The 23,283-nt window shown below is 35.6% G+C and overlaps 1 protein-coding gene across 1 annotated transcript in view; it reads right to left on the reverse strand.

Moving 5' to 3' along the window:
* Positions 1-23,283, reverse strand: part of LOC150093582 (carboxypeptidase D-like) — a 506,393-nt gene that overhangs the window by 480,365 nt on the left and 2,745 nt on the right. The window contains exon 2 of the mRNA XM_090413049.1: positions 14,483-14,625. Coding sequence (XP_090269175.1) covers positions 14,483-14,625 — 143 coding nt within the window. The remainder of the gene's footprint in view (positions 1-14,482; positions 14,626-23,283) is intronic.

Here is a 23,283-nt window from a genome sequence, read left to right on the forward strand (position 1 = left end):
TGGTGCACTCTGTTAGGTATAAACCAGGATACTGAATGAACAAGGATGGGCTGGTAATTTTTTGGGATTTAGCCAACCAAATTGTATTCTTATTGGCTTAAACCACAATATAAAATGATGATACAACATGACAAAATTTCATGCCAGCTGGGGCATCGTCCGGTTGAACAAGACCCCCATTGTTCTCGTTAGGAACTAGAGCGAACAGCGAAAAGTCAGCTAATGGAACAAATCCTGAAACACACCCCCCAACTCAACATCACCAGAATTCAAGATTGGTACTATCAACATAAGAAGCCTGAATGGCAAAGAAAAGGAGCTAGCTGAGGAACTGGATAAATACCAGGAACTGGATAAATACCAGATTGACATAATAGCGGTGACTGAACCAAAAAAAAAAAAGACTAAAAACCAGTGAGATCTTTCTGAGCAATAAATACAAAATGTTATATTCAGGCAATGACAATCAAGGAGAAGGAGTAGCTATGGTATTCAACACTAAATACACGGCTAATCTACTTGATTGGCAGGCAATATTAAAAAAGGAAAAGTTGGTCCTTGTTAGGAATCTAAATAGCAGAGTAGGAAATGATTGTCATACAAAAATATTTTGGGAAAATTTGGAGAAAAGAGTGAAGCCAATAATAATAGCAAATACCTGTTGGATTTCTGCTCAGGACATGAACTGGTTATTACTAACACAATATTCCAACATAAAAATGTGCACAAATTCACATGAGAATAAGAGAAGGAATAAGAAAAGTCTTGTTGACTATGTTATTGTTGATAGTAATGTTTTCACACTGGTGCAGGACACTAGAGTGAAGAAGGGTGTGAGGAGTAAATTTTTTCGCATAGAGTTGTTGGTGAGTGAAACACATTGCCATAGTGCATTGTGAATGCAGGAAGCATAAATGATTTCAAAGTTCAATATGATAGATATGTTACTGGTTGAGTGGGCCTCCCAGGATGACTCTATGGAGGTTACTGTAATAATAACAACATTCACTTATTTTAATATTTTACTCAAAAAAATATCCTAGTATATAGTACCTATGAATTTTCCATAGCATAAGAAAGACATACATGAACACAGTGAAAAAATTTGAGATATTAATACATGTCAATACAGACAAACTTTCTCCTTTATGTCTACCAGGTGTTTATGAGGTCTCAAACTCTCGTCATTCAGCAGAGAAACAGCCACAGGATTCTTCAGGATAATCTCAAATTACCTGATTGCAATATCTTCATATACAAGTGTTTATGCAAAGAAAGTTCTAAAGCTTTATTTATTTGCAAAAATTGGTTGATAGGCAGAGGAGGGGAGATATGATTGAGACATTCAAATTACTGAAGGGTTTCTATAAAATTAATTCAGAAGATATTTTTGAGAACAGGGCTGGTTGTGGGAGGACTAGGGGACATCCATGGAAACTGGGCAAAAGTGTGGTTAGTAAAGGTGTTAGAGCTTACTTTTAGAGTAGTGAATGAGTGAAATGCGCTCCCTGAGTCTGTGGTGGATGCTGTGACAGTGAATGAGTTTAAGGCGAGGTATGATAGATACTGTATGAATGTCGAATAGTTGTGATGAATATGATTTGGGGCCTCCCTCGATGAGTCTAATGACTCCTGGAGTTGCCCGTAATAATAGTAATAGCTTTATTACAGATTTAAATTTTATAATTCTGATTGCTTTGTCTATTCCAAAAGTTTATGAAATCATAATTTCAAATTGCACGTCTTTTTTGATTCCTTTAAACATTTTTTTTATCTCTTGATCCCTCATGGTGTTGTAGTTTTAACCTTGTGTGTGTGTGTGTGTGCGCGCGCACACACACACATCACTTGTTTAAAAGAAAGACCACTGCCAAGCATACAGTTACAATCAGATGCACTTGAAATTCTCACTGTTCTCTTAGTTTTATATGCTGACAATTTTCAACTAGTGGTCTAGTGTTTAATTTGTTTAATTTAAATAATGACAGTTAATTCAGAAATCTCTCTCTCTCTGTGAATATCTTTTTATTATTTTTTTCTATTTGTTTTTAATCTGAAGAAGTACATGAAAATGTTGTATGAAACTAGTTATTAAACAGTAATTCCACACCAAAAAATGTTGCATATGGTACTCGCCACACGAAAAAGCATGTGCTAAAAGTCTGGTTTTCAATTTTCTCACTGTGGTCAAAATTTATTTTTCTTAAAGTACTCAAAAGCAATGTTAGAAACATGAATTTGACTTTGTGTTAATCTTTTCAAAATTCAAAAATGTTATCATATAATTGCTTTCCATAAAACAAATAACACCTATGAATCTATAACTGCTGTAATAAATTTGGTATGAAAATCAGCAATAAAAAGATTGACAATAGGCAAGAATGCTACAAACATCAACTGCATCTCGAATGGAGAACCTATAGAGAACAACATTTTAACTATTTAGGCGCAACGTTTAGTGTAGATAGCCAATTAAATATGGAAATAGGCAAAGAATTAGAAATGATGGTATAATAAGAAGTCAACTAAATAAATTTATATGGAAACTTTATAATAGGCAAGAATTCAGTCAAAACACTAAATTAGTTACACACAAGACAGTCTTCCAACCAATTTTAGCTTATGGAACTGAGAGATGGGTAGGTAATAAAAAAGTTAATCACAGACTGGAGATCAGAGATATGAGAGTTCTGAGAAAGATTACAAGAGTGAACAGATAACATCAATAGCAGTATCAAAATGAGGATTTAGGAAGGAATTTAACATTTTTAGCATTCAGGAATGTGTGAGCAGGGCTAATCTCAGGTGGTATAGTCACTTAAACCAAAAAGGAAAGGTTAGCAAAACAAGTTTTTTGTTTGTTTGTTTTTTTATCAGGATGGAAGGTTAGGTTGTTTGTATATGCTTGTTTATTTAGATTTATGGCTGAAGCAACTCAGGCTATGAGGCCAGTGTATTGTGTGTGGTAATTGCCTGTGCTCTAATGGTCAATTTGTCTGCTTTATGAGATTAACAGGATGGTAGGAAAAAGACAAATTGGAAGGTATCTAGGTGGACAGATACAGCAAAAATTACTTTACGAGACTAAAATATAAGATTTGACAATTTTGAAGTCCTGAAAGAAGATAATTTGGAGGAAAATTGTGGATAGGAAGTTAGTAATGAAACACCTTTTCAAATAATACTATGTAATACTATGATCACAATATCCTCTATACTCTCTAAGGAATATTAGGAACTTTATGATGATGATAATAATAAATTTAGTTTAATCGTTTATCCCAGTGAGAGCAAACAAAGTTTGTGTCTGAAAATATCTTCAGGACTGAATATAGTGTTGTACTATCTTACTTGGGTAAGTAGTACAACACCAGACAACTTGGAGCAAAGTGGAGCAAGCTACCAACACTCCTATCCCGGTATCTCCCATAATGCAAAACACATCTCCTTGTGGATATGTATACTGTTATGCATTAAGGGATTGGCCACTACCCAGACTAGTTTTGACCTTTCAACTGTGTTATAAATAACTCTTTTAATATCCCAATGTTTCGATCTTCATATTAAGATCATCATCTGGAGCATATACAAATATACAGGACAAGCTAAGTTACATTACATACAGTAAGCTAGAGAAACAATGAATTGATCACAAGTTATTCTACTGGCATGACCTCTAGTAAAAAAAAAAAAAAAAAATGAAAAAGAAAATGAAAAATGGGAACTTTCAAGCTACTTAAACACAGATATCAATATCACACAGATGGAAAAGATTACAAACAACATGGCAAACCATATCCTTCAAACAAAGAAAGAAAACCTAATTTCCAAATTTCAAAGACTAAAAGATTGACAAAACCAGCGGCCATATTCAAATTTCTCCACAGTGAACGATAACAACCAACCTGAAGCAAGAAACAACAGGAGCCACCAATCACTTACAGGTAACAGTAACATAGTTAACCTATCCAACCACGCTTTAAACAAAGACGAACTCTTGGTACTAAATAAAGGTCTACATTTTGCCATAGAACCCAGGTAGATAAACAAACTTGAATTTATTTGTAACATAGAAAAAAGCTTAAGATTCATCCCAAATAACATAGCAGACAAAATACATTTAGAAACCACCAATATTTTAAATCATAACAAAACAATAACAAGCAACTTAACAAAACATGAAACAGCAGTGAAATCACTAAAGTCAAATCCGAACATTGTAATAACTAGCACCGATAACTAGTACCAACTCGTTAATTACAACCCAACCAATAGAATAAAAAAGAAAACAGAGAAACTACTTAAGTCAATTACCACATGGCCCGAAGATACGGCCAAAAAAACTATTTCTGTACTACGCTCATTCCTCAAGAATTTACGGGCTACCGAAAATTCACAAAGAAAACACACCGTTAAGGCCTATAGTTGAAGGGATAGATAGCTCGAATTATCACTTAGTCAAAAAATTAGCGGCAACACTCAAGGAGTTGGTAGGTCATTCCCCTCCCATATCAAAAACACACAACACTTCATAAACATCATCAAAGACATTACATTAGAAAAAGATGATTTACTAGTCAGTTTTGATGTCTCTGCCCTCTTTACGAATGTCCCAATCAATGACACAATCCTTCTTTTACAGAACAAATTCCCTCCAGATATCACGGAGTTCTTTGCACATGTATTGCGTTCTGGTTATTTTGTATGGCAAAACACTTTCTACCTACAAAAAGAAGGCACAGCCATGTGCTCGCCATTATCCTCCCCTATTCCTAACTTTTATATGGAACATTTTGAGCAACTTGCTTTAGGTTCCTCTCCTTTAAAACCCAAAAACATAAATGCATACAGATTGAAAAACAGAACACACTTCTGTTTCTAGATACACTTGTCACACGTCTTCCTTCCGGCAATCTTTCCTTGACTGTTTACCGAAAACCGACACACACTGGCCAATATATACACATAAACTCCTACCACCACCCAACACAAAAACTAGGTGTTATTAACACTAAAAAAAACAGGGCCCTGAAGATCTGCTCCCGTGAACAGGCACTGAAAGACGAATTTAAAGTTATCAGCAATACTTTTCAAAAAAATGGGTACAGCCAAAACACTATTAGAAAAATTCACTACAAGACCTCAATAAAAAACAAAGACAAACCAGACTACAATAAAACTATAACCATTCCTTACATTAAAGGGACATCAGATAAAATATAAACAGAATACTACAAAAATACAACCTCAAAGCCACTTTTAAACCTCCTGCAAAATTAAAAAGCATACTCAACTCATCCAAAGATCCACTCCCTCTGCTAGCCCACCCTGGAGTATACCGTATTTATTGCACCTGTAACATACCGTATATAGGAGAAACAGGACGCACAATTCCCATCAGACAAAAAGACATAAACAACACATTAAATATAATAATTATGGTGAAGCTGGCCTTTCTGATCATGCCCTGAACACCTTACATAGAATTGACTGGAAAAGCACTAGTTGTCTACATCACACCAAAACATGGTATGAACGCAAATTTAAGAAAGCCTGAGAGATTATTACCAACCACCCCAATCTGAACAATAATGATGGTCTAAAAATCCCAAACATATGGAAGGCATATATTCGACCCACAGAACTTTCCTCTCTAAGAGCAACTATAAACAGGACTGTAGAAAATCCAGGATCCTAAATCAAAAATAACAATTGTAATGCTAAAAATAGGGCATCATTGTTACTGAAAGAAAACTATCTGTAATAAAGGATGTTTATTCATGTTATCATAAATAGAATTTAGCTTGATGTAGCTTATAATTTTTTTTCTTTTTTTTTTTTCTCACTAGAGGTCATGCCAATAGAATAACTTGTGATAAATTCATTGTTTCTCTAGCTTGCTGTATGTAATGTAACTTAGCTTGTCCGGTATATTTGTATATGCTTCAGATGATGATCTTAATATGAAGACTGAAACGTCAGGATATTAAAAGAGTTATTTATAACACGGTTGTAAAGTCCATAATTTCTAAAATGAATGCTGATCACCATGTAACACTAAAAGAAAGGATTTTAACAAACTATGTAACAATTGTATGCTAATTCTAAGAATTGTAACATTAACATTCCAAGTACAGAGGAAATGTGATGTACATCTAGATGCTAATTGTAGACTGGTTATTTAGCAAAAGTTCCTATATATTTGAAATATGAGAAGTTATAGCAAGGTTGCTTTCCTTTAAAGTTCTCAAAAGGCATCAAATGAGTAGTTCAGCCATATAAACATCTCTTTTTATTAAAGAGATGTTTATATGGCATAGTCAATATAACAGTTGTAGTCAAGTAATCATCTTCATTCATATGATATGCAATTATGAAGGTTAAAAAAAAAATAAAAAATTATATTTTTTTAATAACAACTTTGCACATGTAAGAGATAACTAAATATAATTTATTTCTCTTACATGAGTGAAGCCGTTAAATATAGTATGTCTAACATACGTCTCTATTAAACTATAAACAAAATTAATGTTGAAAAAAATCTGTATCTCACTGGTGAGTCTCATTAATTTTGAGGATGTGCTGAAAAGTTGTGATAATCAACCATCAAGGAATTGGGGTAGAACCATGTAACGTACACATTATTCGACATATTCCCCACGAAGTGTTATGCATTTGTTACAACATTGCTGCATCATTTGCAATACTCTGAGAAAAAAAAGTCTTTCCCTTGTTGAACAAACCAGTCCTGAGCTGCAGATATGACTTCATCATCTGTGGCAAATTTTGTTCTATTCAAGTGTTTCTTTAAATTTGGGAATAGGAAATGGTCAGATGGGGCCAGGTCTAGCGAATAGGGTGAGAGCGAGGCAGATATTGAAAGCCCAAGTTGTGTATCGTCTGTTGGGTTTCATGAGTAGTGTGAGCAGGTGTGTTGTCCTGCAAAAGCAACATGCCTCTACTCAGTTTCCCATGGCATTTTTCCTTCAGTATCTCCTTCAATTCCTTTGGAGCTGTTGGATAAACTGCTGCTGTAACAGTTTCACTTTTTGAAGTACTTGGTAAGGATTACACCATTCATATCACAAAAGACAATGGCAAGAACCTTCCCTGCTGACTTTTGGATTCAGAACTTCTTTGACCATGGAGAACCTTTGTGTCTCCACTCCATTGGCTGTTGTTTGGTCTATGGGTCATAGTGATGAAGCCATGTTTCATCAACAGTCACAATACAAGCCAAAAATTTTCCTCTTCATTGAGAGTGAAGATGTTGGTGGATAATGACCCCAACTTGTTCCATGAGTATCTCCAGAGTCTTTGCAATGTTTTTGGCTAGTATTCATCTACCACCACGGATCATGGCATGCACTACATCGATGTTTTCAGGTGTGATTGCTGTGGAAGGTCTTACTGATCTGGGGGCATCTTTTGTCTTAGGATGCCCAGGTTTAAATTTGGCCACCCATCTAGCAATTGTTGGATGTTTCTTGCAGCACGAAAAACTTGATGGCCCACACCTCTATGTCTTCAAACCTCTGACATGTCTTCTTATATATATCCTAAAAGAAAAAGAATAAATTATTGCAATTTTTAATTAAATTACAATTATTACAATATGTTCATTAAGAACATATCTTAATGCTTTTGATTTAATAAGATCAGTGCTTAGTGGGATCCATTTTTGGTTACAATCTTCGATCCATGTAGAAAGAGGTCTCTCTAATTCAATCATTTTAATACTTTTATTTCAAGTGCATGCATGATAAACTTGAAGCAGCCTTACATTTCTCTTTGTATTCAGCAGCTTTGCTTAAAATTGCTCATATAGTTCACCCATTTTTGTGTTCTTTTCCTATCTATATTCTGGACTCACTTTGTTATCAAATTACTTTTCAAATCATTTTCACACTTCTACTTTTTTGCTTAATTCTTTTATTCATGATGAAAGGTTGGGAAAATACTTTAAAATAAAAAAAAAGTAAAGAAAACAATTGTAAAGGAAGCATGAGATATGATAATCAAAATGCTATATAATTAGCAGGCGACATAAATTTTGGTGGTAAATTTGGAACATGGTGTACATGGAAATAGTGTAGTATACCATGTTTTAAATCGGTAACTAAATTATTTCATCCTGGCGAGTGGTTATTTTTAAATAGTTAGCCATAAAAATGTATAGATAGAAACTTTTTAAAATCTGTAACATTTATTTTAAGATGTATATAGGCACACTAGTTGAATTTGGGTATAGAAAAAAAATGATGCACTAATCAAAGGCACATTAATTGAGAGATAGCTGTATTTAAAAATAATTTAACTAAATGATTTTATTGTAATTTAAAATAATTGATTTTGTATATTTATTAATGCAGATGGAAGAGCTATTCTTCTGGAGCTGATAGTGCACATAATGTGCTTTCGATTGAATTGTTTTTTTTTCGTTTTTTTTTCCTATAATTATATTGACAATGGCTATGAAACAGCTGAAAATTTTACAAATAAAGACATTAAAATTAAGTGTAAATGATTCTGGTAATAATATTTTATAATAAATACTTAGAAGACGTTCCTTCAATTTCAATATATTTCTGTTTCTGACCATAAATAGCTCCTTAGCTACTAATGTCTTATGCAACAACAATTCTTTTTTCCATGCTCTAATTTAATATGAAGACTGTGGTGGTAATATCTTACTTTCTGCTGTTGAACCTCCAACCTCTAAGCTCAGTCAGTATCAATGGAGTCCTCGGGCTGGCAGGGAAGACTTGGGTTTGAATTCCATACAGAACATGAAGAAAGATTTTAATACCCCCTCCCCACATCGAAAGGTGAGTTAACCAGTTTTACATGGCTATGACAGGGTTTTTTCTCCCAGAACCTTAGTTTTAATTCCTCAAAAACCAGAAAACTGGTTAGAAGAGAAAATATAATTTACAGACTGGCCTCATAATAACTAATATTTAAGGAATTGACAGCGTATACTGGAAATATAGATTAAATAAACTTTAATATACACTTTCCGATATTTCGGCGAACGTCACGTTGCCATCTTCTTGGGAACTTACTAAAAAGACACGTGCACACAAGTACTAATACAACAAATGAGACTGAGGCTAGGATGCTAGCGTTTTCCTAAAGTCCTGATGGTGCCCCCTGGCGGGCTATATTGGTAGTTCTTGGCCTTTGGGCTGAAGTTCTTTTGATAAAAATTTCCCAAATTTGGGGCAGTTTCATGCATCCAAATTTGTTGAGGTTTGGCATGTTCCTAAGGGCCGAGGCTGATTCCATGAATAGTCTTTCATACTTGAACTTGCTGCGGTGTATTACTGTGGCTTTCTTCCATCTTATTCTGTGGCGAGTATCCAGAGCGTGGTCTGCAAGCCCAGAGTGGCTGTACTGGTGAAATCGGATGTAATCCTTGTGTTCTGAGATTCTGATATTTGCTGTCCTGCCTGTTTGGCCAAATTAGGACAGTTTACAGCTGCAAGGGACCTGGTATACACCAGGTAAGTCTAGGGGAAGTGGTTGGTCTTTGGTGGAGCGGATAAGGGATACCAGTTTTCTATGTGGTCCGTAACAGGTGGTCAAGTCATGTTTTTTTAAGATTTTATTGATTTTTTCTGAGGTGCCTCTGATGTAGGGAATAGTGATGGATTTAGAGTAATCTTTTTTGTGAAGGGGAGGGGGTGGTGGGTTGTGGATAACTGGGTTAAGTATTTTTTGGATTTTTTGGAGGGGGTAGCCGTTGGCTGAGAAAGTGTCACGGATGTGATTTAGTTCAGTGGTTAGGGCTTGATCATTAGAACAGATTATTTTTGCCCTGTTGAATAATGTTTTAATAACTCCATATTGTTGTGAGGGGGGGGGGATTGTTGGTGAATATATCTGCCTGTATGGGTGGGTTTTCTATAAACTGAGAAAACCAAGGTTCCATCAGGTTGGCGGGTGACTAGTGTGTCTAGGAAGGGGAGGTTATTGTTTTCCTATTTTTCCAGGGTGAATTTGATTCTAGGGTGTGGTTGTTCAAGTGTGTTAGGAAGGAGAGGAGTGAATCCGGGCCATGTGGCCAAATAGTGAAAACATCATCAACATAGCGAAGCCATATGGTAGGTTTTTGTGGGGCTGAGTTTAAGGCTTTCTCTTCAAACATCTCCATGAAAAAGTTGGCCAAGGGTGGGGAGAGTGGCGAACCCATGGCTGTCCCCTCTATCTGTTTGTAGAATTTTTCCTGCCAAACTGTCTTACTTTGGCCAAACAGGCAGGACAGCAAATATCAGAATCTCAGAACACAAGGATTACATCCGATTTCACCAGTACAGCCACTCTGGGCTTGCAGACCACGCTCTGGATACTCGCCACAGAATAAGATGGAAGAAAGCCACAGTAATACACCGCAGCAAGTTCAAGTATGAAAGACTATTCATGGAATCAGCCTCGGCCCTTAGGAACATGCCAAACCTCAACAAATTTGGATGCATGAAACTGCCCCAAATTTGGGAAACTTTTATCAAAAGAACTTCAGCCCAAAGGCCAAAAACTACCAATATAGCCCGCCAGGGGGCACCCCAGGACTTTAGGAAAACGCTAGCGTCCTAGCCTCAGTCTCATTTGTTGTATTAGTACTTGTGTGCACGTGTCTTTTTAGTAAGTTCCCAAGAAGATGGCAACGTGACGTTCGCCGAAATATCGGAAAGTGTATATTAAAGTTTATTTAATCTATATTTCCAGTATACGTTGTCAATTCCTTAAATATTAGTTATTATGTCTAACCAGCGTATAAGCCTCTCAACAAGAAGACTGGCCTCAGTGTTTAGCTGCTTTGGTCATAATTCCAAAACTGCTTGGTCTAATTGGCTGAGTGGTTAGCATATCTGCTCTCCAACCAATAGGCTGTAGATGAATTTCATCACCTGGTATGAGATCACTGCCCCCATTTATTGGAGGCCTGAAGTTTATGTTTGGTCTCTCTAATGCTTTACAGACCAGGTAAAAAAAAATGAACAAAAACACAAAAAAATACAGGTAATCCTCATATAACGCGGTACTTATACAACGCGGTTTCGATGTAATGCAGTCTACAAATTGTAATAACCCTTGTTGAACGCGGTACTTATACAACAGGGTTTCAATATAAGATGGTCTACAAACTGTAGTAACCCTTTATCTTTTCATATATTTTTCAACGCGCGACTTAAAAATCAAATTTTATCTTTGTTAAATTTGCGTTCTGCCCGTATCACGCACGTAGTTATAAGTAGCAAATTTATATTAGGGGAAATACCCTTTAGCATGCATGTACATCAATTGTTTACTGTATAAAGTATTTATTGTTGAAAATTGTCTTCGTTTTCTGCCAGGAAAGTGCAATAAAAATCATAAGTGTGTTAATCTCAAACTGAGCACTTTATTTTTTGGTAAGTTACATACAATATGTAATGCTTTTTTATGTAAAAAAAAAATTTTATAGTAATGGCCACTAAGAGCACTTTTGCGATATACGTGTTTGTTAATAGAGATAAACCCACCCACTGTAAACTGCCAAGGTAACAACTGAACAAGACTGAAGATACGTTCGATTTCGATCAGCATATGAGACTTGACCTTCGCGAACTTCTTCATAAGTGCTCCAATCTCTTAAATAGTGAATTAATTGATGGGGAAATAGATTTAAATGAGGAGGAACTGGTATAATTAACAGATGACGTCGAGCCAAATGGCAGGAAAAGTTCTGCTGAAGATTCTGACTGTGATGAATCCATTAAAGAAATTAGCAGAAGGAATGGACTTGGCAAGAAAGTTATTTTATGGATAAGGATCTCTCAATGGAGTGCTCTGGAAAATTCACACGACAATTGGATATTTGTTTAGCTCCGTATTATGAACATAATAAAAAATTGCAGCATAGTGGCAAGCAAGGTTTTATTACTGACTTCTTGATGACTAAACCAGCCGAAGTATGCAGTGAGAATTATATTAATGATGTCCAAGAGATTTCAAGTGATGAAGACGTCCGGCCACTCGTAAATAAAGAACATCTACGAAATGTTAGTTTTGAAGAGTGATGACGATTAAAATATACACTTTATTTTATTTTGCCTAAAACATTTATGCATTATATGCAATGAACTTGACATACAATTTATAATTTTTTATAATTTTATACTATGTATTTGTTTCATAGTTTATGTTTTCTTAACTTGCATGAATTACCTGAATTAAATAAAAATATTTTTTTGTTGGATATGTCAGTTTATATAATCTTAAAAAAAAAAAAAAAAGAGATTTCAGAACCTAACCCTACTTTTTCTATGTGATCTAAGTCTCGCATAACATGATTTATATAATGCGCCATTTCTGTGGAACCTAACATCCGTGTTATACGAAGGTTACCTGCATATATATATATAAAATCAGTAAAAACTGAAAAAATTCCTTAGTCCCCATAATATAAAAGTAATAAAGGTTTACAGAAAAGCCTTTTGTGGATAAGAGCCATGTCAAATAATAATAATAAATAAATAAATAAATAAATAATAAAATAAAAATCTATTGCCAGAATGATTTCTATTCTTTTCTGCTTCTTTAATTATCTTCAATTTATCAATAGTGAAGGATTGTAAACACGTTCTTTTAGCGGATCACATATGCAAATCTCAGTTTAGTCTAAGGTTTTGCATCTACTGCATACACACTGTACAGGTTGCAGAGATAAGCATGCATATAAAGTGAGTGAAGAATAAAAACAGTAATTCACTGAGCAACTTCCATTTCTTCTCCAAAATATGGGGTATTGCTGTGCCCTATTTCCTTTAATTTAATATTTCTCAGTGTTACCTTAAAGCCTTTCCTATGTGTGTCACGTGGTACCTCTGGATCACAAAGAGATAGCTCCAGGGTCAAGCCAAAACCAATGTGGCAGAGCCTTCGTAACCAACTTCTCTTTAAGTCCTAAGAAATTTATTTTTTTATGCTGCACTACTTAGAACCCTTAGATTAAATAAAATGTTAATCAAGATGATGTACTGAGATAACATTAGATTTGCAATCGTGACCCTAAATCGATATTCTATAATTTTCCCGCCCAGATTCGTAGCAATTTTACAAGCGGCGCATCAAATTCCATTCACAGACAATCCTGGTTAAAGAATAGCAAGGTTTATTAAACATAAAGCACATACAGCTAATAACACAAAGAAAAGCTTCCATTCAAAGCTAGCTAAAGATCAGGTCAAATCAGTTAACACTAATACCTTCCAAGATAAGCCCATCAAAATCCAATCAACCTTAAATAACTCATAAAACATAAGTCTCACACTATGATCTTAGATCTAACAATCCCTATCAACTTTCATTGTTTAGGATAAATCTACTTAACATTCTTAAACATATACAATATTTTTAGACTCGTTAAAGGCCTATACACTCATGATCTTCTATACAACAAATCTTTTTTCTACAGTCCTTTCTAATGACTATCTCTGAGTCCTTCGCTATTAAAGTTTTACATAACATTAAATGCTCGGGTTACATAGAAATCAAGGAACAAAATTTCTACTTATCCACACACGACAGTTCCTCACTCTTGATGCACTAATCACCTTCATCGACATCCTCAATTTGTTCCACGGCCTAGGCTTTCCGATCATCGATATGCTTACACAATCCTTTCCTTGACCTCCTTGGCTACAGAATTCCAGATGTGTATTTTCTTCCAAATTCCAAGCGGCATGGCCTGCTGCTGCTTCTCGGGAGTTTGTGACTAGATTTCCTGCAGAAACATCATCCGAGCGCATAGGAATGGAGTTGTTCCCTCAACTGTCCGGCCAGCGATGGACCTCGCACCCAGAGTTCTGGTCGACCACGAGATGAAACAAAAATACAAGAGAGAGTGTGGGGGGGGGGTTTCCAACCCTTTTATAACTCCTCCCTACCGGCCATCACCGTAACTTAGGTCGTTCACCTGGCACATAGAATTCTCCGTCCCGTGCCTGACCTCACAACGTCCGATTCTTCCCGCCATTTCTTTTCACATCCCACAAATACGAGACTGCTTGAGGCAACTGTCTGCTTTCCCCCCAAACTTTGAGTTTACACTGATAATCTTTGTCGTTTTCTTGCACGTTATTTCACATTAAAGGTAATATCAACGTTAAATCAGTATTAATATTATACACTTAACATTGGCACATTTTTCTTACATATTCTTTTCTTTTACCAAGTAAATAATATCTCCATGAGTTATTTTACAATTCTTTCCTTTTTTAAACTAATGTATTCAATACTAAAAGTACATACTTCACATACCTAGAAAACAAGCATATTTTTATATTTCTTATGGGGTGTTAGCTCTGTTAAACGATGATAAGTGGAATCTTAATATTCTAAACTTATCAAGGTTTAACAGTATACAAAGTTTTCCACTTATATTCATGCAATGAAATAAATTTAAAGGGTTAACATCAAGCCACTTATCACACCTTACCTGTTCTATGTATTTCAGCAATGCTTCTCTGTTGTTATCCCATTCCTCAGACAAATTTTGTGATGAGGGATACTTACAGCAGGACAATTCCAAGGTAATTTCAAAACAGTTACTGTAAACATAGTTAAAATCTTGCATGCCACCTATTCATAAAAAAATATATATATATATTATATATATATATGCATGCACACGCACGTGCACACACACACACATCTATTAAGTAAACAGGAAAAGGTAGCGACACTAAGTTTTAAATGCCACCACTAAATCAACAGGTGTCAAGTGCAGGCAGTTAGCATTGTTTGTGAGAAAAAAACACTGTGTTCTAATGTCAAGAAATATCATCAGCCACTGTGGTGTAGCAAATGTTATGGACTCATTATCATAAGAACTTACTAGCACATACTTGATTACTAGTGGCACACAGTATATGAAGAAAAGATACATTTAAGGGCAAGATTACTTGGCAATCCATAACAAACAATGCAACATACCTATGTGAGAACTCCAAGCAAGCTAATGAACAGAGTAAGCACAGAGCTTGGTTGCTGCAGAAAAAAAAATATTTGGGATGTTCTAAGGTACAGACTATCAATGAATCCCTATAAATCAAATATTACACTCTCAGAAGCCTGTTGGCAATGACAAGAAATGTAAATTTTGTTGTAGTCTCCAAGTAATGACTGATGATGAGACTACAGACAAGAGCTAATATATATATATATATATATATATATATATATATATATATATATATATATATATATAACTTATCCTGATATGCTGACTAAACAGTTACTATCTACAATAAGATAGAGATGGCTTCAATCTGTAATAGGATGGTGCTTAACCAGATAGTAGGTATAACAATTTTTAACTACATTCTTGACCTAACATTACTGAGATAGCAGCCCAGATCACCCCAACCTCATTCCAATGGATTCTTTTTTTCTACTGAAGTATGTGAATGACACTATGTTACGCACCACCACCAACAGGTCTGAAACACTTGAAATGGCATCATCACCAGTTGTGTGCAGGGTAACTCACGGTGCACACACTGAAGGCATGTAAGGTATAACCAAAATTTGAACAACAATTTGACAGTCTTTGTTGCCTTAACCTTTAATCACATTGCAATAAAATGCCAAAGTTACATTATTCATATATGGACTGACTTTGTACTTAACAAGAAATATTCTTACCATCACCCATATTTAATATAGGTGATGGTAAGAAAATAATATAAGCAAACAGAAGTTTGCACATAAGTATCTCCATGATTAATCTTGAATAATGAACTAAATTTAGTACAAGTTATCCTAGGTATCCCATAATGCATATTATTCCAGAATCATATATTTTCCTACATTACTCGAAAGAATCATCCCCAAGAGTAGCTTGGAACTGACTGAGGAATGTACATTGCTTCAGCTTGTGCAGAATACATATACCTCTTCTTAGTCAAAAATTCCATGATAACCACATTCCAGGTTAATACTGAATAACCACTCTCCCAATCAGTAGCAAAATGGCTTCTTGGTTAGAGATAAACCCTGTGTAGAGATTAAATCTCTTTCTCTGCCTTGATATCTCCACTTGGGCCTGGCTCCCATTGAAGAGACCTCAATAAAGTTCGAAACTAGTCTGGGTAGTGGCCCTTCCCATTTAATGCATAACATTATATCTGCAAGGAGATGTGTTTTGCATTTTGGGAGATACTGAGATAGAAGTGTTGGTAGCTTGCTCCACCTTTGCAAGGAGTCGCCCGGTGTTGTACCACCTTACCTCAGTCCTGAAGATACTTTCAGGTGCAAACTTTGTTTGCACACACTTGGATAAAGGATTAAACTAAATTTAGTATATGTGTGTATACTCCAGATGACCTTAATATGGAGGTTGAAACATTGGGAAATTAAAGTTTATTCTTAACACAATAGTGATCTCCATAATTTTTATCAAAATGAATTGTTCTCTAAATATTCCATGTAGAAATTGAGCTAAACTCAAAAATCTTCTCTGTTAGTGGGACATTAGTGAACAGAGTAGTGATATCATAACTCATCTTAATGGACCATTTAGGTCTAATGCTGCCATCACTTATGACAGAGACTGATGGTTGCACCATCAGTCTCTGTCATAAGCTACATTTGGTATAAAATGTTCATCCAGCTGTCTTAAGTCTCGTTTACCACATCCATCCATTGGGATCTCCCTGTGAGTCTTTTCTTGTCAATTTTATTTGTAAGTACTTGTTCTAATTAACTGATCAGCTGCTCTCCAAACATGACCAAACCACTCAATTATCTTGCTTCTCATAAATAATAGGATGTTGGGTCTTTAAACAGGTTTCATAGTTCCTCATTATGTCTTCATTCATACAGTCCAGTATCATGATGCCTAAATTTTTAAGGATGCAATTTTTCACTACAGATTTGAAACAGACAGTGTTTTATTTATTTTTTTTTTTAAAGGGAGTTACCTGTGAGGAGAACAAGTGATTATGCTAGCTGCTTGGCAAGTAGGACTGTCTATGAACTTCAAAGGCATAGCATTTAGAAGCGTCTATATTTTTTTATTGAATTCTGATTCATAATGATAGTACCATTACACTATTATCAGATTTGTCCACAATGCAAACCAACAAGTTCAACTGGAAGTGATTGTTGAGGGAGGCAGTAAATTTGAGGCCATATGGTGTAGGGACAGAGGTCAAATAGACAAAATATAGTGAAGTCAGTGCTATATGCCAGAGGGTACAAAGGAAGATGTATATGATGCACTGGCAATTCAGCTCAATACACTTCTTCAGAATAGGAAATTCCCTATGCTTTTAGCCACCTTCAAGAAACAGTTTGGAGGAAGGAAAGATTTTGACTTTGAAGGTGGCTAAAAACATAGGGAATTTCCAGTTCTGAAGAAGTGTTTGTGTGTGTGTGTGTGAAATTACATAGATGGTAATTATGACAAACTCAAGTGCCAGAATGAAATATGCCTTAGCAAAAGAAACTGCAAGAAAAGGATGTTAGCTATGCACTGGGAAATGTTCAAGAGATGTTTGAGATAAGCAGTATTACACTGCATAAAAAAGATCAGGATAAATCAAGTGGAAGTTAAATGAATGAATATCATCATTAGGAGCTGCAGGGGAGAAGGGGAATCTAGTGGAAGGAATTAAAACAGAAATGATGGTAGCAAGCTCATGAGCAGTGCAAAGTAGAGCAAAAGGGATGACAAGCAGGTAAGGAAGACAAAACCCAATTATAAGAGGAAATTCCACAAAGTTTTCAATAACAGAGTAAAATGCAGAACAATAGTTGAATTGCTGAGTGATCCCAAGGTAGTATTAAGATACAAAGCAGTATAAAAGAATACACGAATACACAAACATAATCGAAAACAAAGATTTTGGCTCAAAAGCCAAAATCTTCGATATATAAAAGTTAGCAATTGGGGAAGGATAATGATGAGCCTATGGCTGTGCATTCTTTATGCAGGTAAAAAGTATCTTGCCACACAAATTAACCAGAACATAGTACATGAGAAAAAGAGCAACATACACAGTGTACCCATTAAGTAATGAGACAACGATTATTATATCAAAACAAAGAACTATATCTAGAATTGTCAATTACACTGATTCAAAATAATCTCCCTCCAACTCCACACGATGTTTATATCTGTCATACAGGTGTTCAAAGACATGGTGGAAGTCCTGAATGGGAACCTCCTGCAGTATCTGGGTCACACCGCGTTGGATGTCCTCAATATCACTGAAGCTCTCCCCCTTTCAAGGCACACTTCATCACTGGGAAAAGGAAAAAGTCTGCAGGAGCCAAATCTGGTGAATGGTGGAGATGTTTGATCACACAGATTGACTTCAAAGTCAGAAACCGCTTGAGGCAACACACAGTGTGTGTGTGGGTTCATTGTTGTGCAACAGAAACCAATTGTTGTGGGGGAAATCTAGTGGAGTAGCAGTTCTTTCCTGACATCACACACAAGTGTACAGATGTTGCATTACTCCTAAATAACACCGACCATTCACTGTGGTGCCCTCAGGAACAAATTCAAGGTGAATACTTCCAGCAGTATTGAAAAAAATAATGACCATTGTCTTGACATGTGATTTTTACAATCTGACTTTCTTCAGCTTGGGAGAAGAAGTTTGATGCCATTCCATGTGCTGGGGCATTTTGTTTCCGGATCAAACCGAAAATACCAACTTTCATCACCAGTGACAATTCTTTGTAACAAATCATGATCTTTGTCAAATGCATATATGAAATTTTCACAACATGCAACCCGGTGCTCTCTCTTTCTCTCTCTCTCTGTTTGTGTGTCAACTTGCTCCCGAGTTAAATAAGTTGTGTAACATTATGTTAAGAGAATGCTTAAAGATCAAAACTACATAACTAGCAGGATACCTCTATACAGCTTTAAAGCAAGAACAGACTGGTGTTTCTGACCTAAGATTCAATCCTCATGCTCTTGTGATGCACATCATTTTAGGTATCTATTTGGATACTGAACAAATGGGCTAAAGATTTGTGATTTAGCTGACCAAACTGTATTCCTATTGACAAACAAAATGATGGCATGATGGAATTTGATATGGGGAATTTAAGCTGGGCTTTATTAACTATGTGATATCCCAGCATCAGACAGTTAAACAAGGATACTACTGTTTTCATCAGGGAGTCAAGACAATCAGTGAAAGTCAGAGCTACTGAAGCAAACTCCAACTCAACAATAACATAATTCAAAATAGACAATACAGGAAGGACAGGAAGGAATATCAATGGAGATATGGAACTGGCAGAAAAATTACAGAACAAGGTTAACATAATTTATTATGGAAACAGAGGAGACAAAAACAGGTGTGACTGTTCTAATTAAGAAGTACAAGTGGTCGACAGGGTGTAGCATAGAGGGAGCCTGCCTCACGGTGCGGCTTAATAAGGGTACTCGTTCAGCCATATTGCGGTAGGTGCAAACAAGAATCGTTACTGTAGCAAGTGCAGAAATAAGTTTTTCCAAGCTTAAACTGATTAAAAATTATTTGCAAATAGCAATGACCCAAGAAAGATTGGTTGGTCCAGCAACTATATCGATAGAGACGAACATAGCTAATAATTTAAATTTAGAAGAGCTTATAAGCAGTTTTATTGTGTGATATTCCCTAGAGCAAACATTTAATTAATATTATTATGTAATCATTTTGCATTAATGTTTCACTTGTAATAAAAACAAAATAGCAATTGGAGATTTTCTTATATTTTTGTCTTATAATCCATCAGGGGTGATATTTAATTGTTGTCTCAGGGTATGATTTAACCTGGTGACAGCCCTGAGTGCAAGGTGTTATATTCAGGCAATAACAATCAGGAAAAGAAAGGAGCAGCTATAGCATTCAACACTAAAGCTAAAGATAATATAACCCTTAGCTTTAGTCTAAGAATTAGATAATTCTTCAATGGCAAACAATGTGATACAAGCAAACATCAAAATGAAGGGATTGGACAATGAGACTTATTTGTCTTTATAGTTCCAAAGAAGGTGGGAAGAAGTGGAGGAATTTTTCATGTTATAAAAAAAAAGGCAGACTACCTATAAAAAAAGGTGGCTGTTAGAGAGTTAAACAGTAAAGCAGAAAATGAAAAGCAAACACATAAAATGTTATGGAAAAATTTAGAAAAAGAGCAAAGAAATAACACTGATTAAGTACCACCATACTGGACTTCTGTTCAGAACATGGACTAGCACTGCTAACATTACATTCAAATATAATAATTGGCACAAATTCACATGGAGAAGACAAGAAATAAGAAAAGTCTCATAATGTTATTGTTGACAGATATATCTTCATGCTCATACAAGACAAGAACATATAGGGATTTGAAAGGATAAAAATAAATCAATTTCCTCTCATGGCTGTAGATAGTATGACAGCACTACATGATTAAGTTCATGTTATTACTAATCTACTATCACAATTTGCTTCCAAATTAGTCTGTAACTTGTCAGCACTCCAATACCGTCATATCTTATATTCTGGTCTTATAGGGTGCTTCTTACTAATCAATTCAATTAGATCTTGGTCTTCTGGGACTTTTTCCTGTCATCTTAGCATTAAACACCAGTTTTACTAACCTTTCCTCTCCCATTTTTGTTTAAGTTACCACACCACATTAGATTAGCCCTACTCACACATTCTTGAATACTAACAATGTCAAATTCCTTCCTAATATCTTCATTGTTAATATGATACTACCATTGATGCCATCTGTTCAGACCCCTAATTTTTCTTATTATTCTCATATCTGTGGTCTCTAGTCTTTCAAATGCTATATTTTTAACCCAACTCTCAGGTCATTAATGTATACCACTGTGTTTTTTCCTAATTTCTCTCTTATTTGCCAGCCTGGCTGGCCGAGTGGTTAGCGTATCAGCTCCCCAGCCAAAAGGCTGTGGGTTCGAATCCCACCATGGGCATGGATGTTTGTGATTGTCTGTGGAAATACTGGTGGTGGTCGGCGATAGGTTGCGTTGGTGTAGTTGCAGTTAGTTGGTGGATTGTGAGTGGTGGAGACAAGTTGTAGAGCAGATGCCCTCCCTTGATGAGTCTTTGGACTCCCTGGAGGTGACAAATAATAATAATAATAATTTCATTTTAAATTTATTCAACCGGTTCCTCAACATACCAGCTTTGATTATTCTATTGTTTATTTTCAAATTTAATTTGCTATCTAACTAAAAACTGTGCCTAAATAACTGAAACATTTTACTTATTCTATAGGTTCTCCATTGAGAATGAAAAAAAAAAACTGTTGTTAATGTAAACTTTTCATATAGTACTCACATATAAACAAATTTAGTAACCATGAGAAGTAGGTTTTTTTTGCTTGGATAGTTATGGGTCAGTGGAATGTTGTTGAAAGAAAACATGGTCAGAACACATTTGATGAATGAAATTAAGTTGCTGTATGACAAATATTGTGTCAATTAAAAGGGACTTTCTATGATGAATTGCTAAGGAGATTGGGTATAGCAATAACTAAGTAATAGCAATAACTTAGTAGTTACTCATATTTGTTATGCAATAAAACAATATCATTATCATTATCACTAGGTTAGACTATAATAGATTTAGTTTAATCCTTTATCCCAGTGAGAGCAAACAAAGTTTGCGCCTGAAAATATCTTCAGGACTAAATATAGTGTTGTACTATCTTATCCAGTAAGTAGTGCAACACCAAGGCAACTCGTGGCAAAGGTGGAGCAAGCTACCAGGCATTTCTAACCCAGTATCTCCCATAATGCAAAACACATTTCCTATGTGGATATGTATACTGTTATGCATTAAAGGGATTGGCCATCTACCCAGACTAGTTTCGACCTTTATTGAGGTCTCTTCAGTGGGAGCCAGGCCCAGAGCTGGAGATACCAGGCAGAAGCAGTAGCAAGTCATCTGTGCCTATGGGAGTTGCCAAAAGGTTTATCACCTTTTTTAAAAATTACTCTGGATTTAGAGAAAGATGTTGAAAATTTATTTATCACTAGGTTAGACTATAATATGGTGTTGCACTACTTACTGGATAAGATAGTACAACACTATATTTAGTCCTGAAGATATTTTCAGGCGCAAACTTTGTTTGCTCTCACTGGGATAAAGGATTAAACTAAATCTATTATAGTCTAACCTAGTGATAAATAAATTTTCAACATCTTTCTCTAAATCCAGAGTAATTTTTAAAAAAGGTGATAAACCTTTTGGCAACTCCCATAGGCACAGATGACTTGCTACTGCTTCTGCCTGGTATCTCCAGCTCTGGGCCTGGCTCCCACTGAAGAGACCTCAATAAAGGTCGAAACTAGTCTGGGTAGATGGCCAATCCCTTTAATGCATAACAGTATACATATCCACATAGGAAATGTGTTTTGCATTATGGGAGATACTGGGTTAGAAATGCCTGGTAGCTTGCTCCACCTTTGCCACGAGTTGCCTTGGTGTTGCACTACTTACTGGATAAGATAGTACAACACTATATTTAGTCCTGAAGATATTTTCAGGTGCAAACTTTGTTTGCTCTCACTGGGATAAAGGATTAAACTAAATCTATTATTATTATATATCATTATCATTAATAATATAGGAAATGCATAGCAAGAGTTATGAATGAACAGATTATGAGTGAGATGGATTAACAATGAAATCAGGCAGTATGATTAAATATGTTATGAAGGAGGTAAAAGATGGTGATGATCAGATGTGTGAGGAATATAAAATGGAATAGGTCAAGAAAAATAGTACTGTATGAGAGGAGACCTGCCTGTCAGGATCAGAGATAATTCTTCGAGGCAATCCTTCCTCTATGTGTCAAGAAAGAGGACAAATAATTATGGATATTGGCCAATAATTATAATAGTTGAAGGATCATTGCAAAAGATGTAATAGAATTATTTAATGAGCAGTTTACCAGCATATTTCATACTGGCATAAATGATGCTGTACGATGCTTAGAAGGGAGATAAATAATCGAAGAATTAGAGGTGAAGGAATCAGAAGTTGACTGGACTAGATATTAATAAGGCTGCAGGAATGGATGACCATGTATTTTTAAGGAATGTGCAAAAGAGTTAGCTATGCATGGAGGGTGGTTGAACCATGGAATGCATTGCCTGATGGAGTGGTGACAGTGAGAACGGTCAATGAGTTTAAGGAGTGGTATGATAGACTGTGTTTCCTAGGAGGGACCTCCCATGTTGAGTCTTGATAGACTTGTGTTTCCTAGGAA

The sequence above is a fragment of the Typopeltis vanoorti genome, chromosome 23, assembly GCF_054136105.1.
Source record: "Typopeltis vanoorti isolate ZY-2024b chromosome 23, IOZ_Tvanoo_1.0, whole genome shotgun sequence".
Classification (NCBI taxonomy): Eukaryota; Metazoa; Arthropoda; class Arachnida; order Uropygi; family Thelyphonidae; genus Typopeltis; species Typopeltis vanoorti.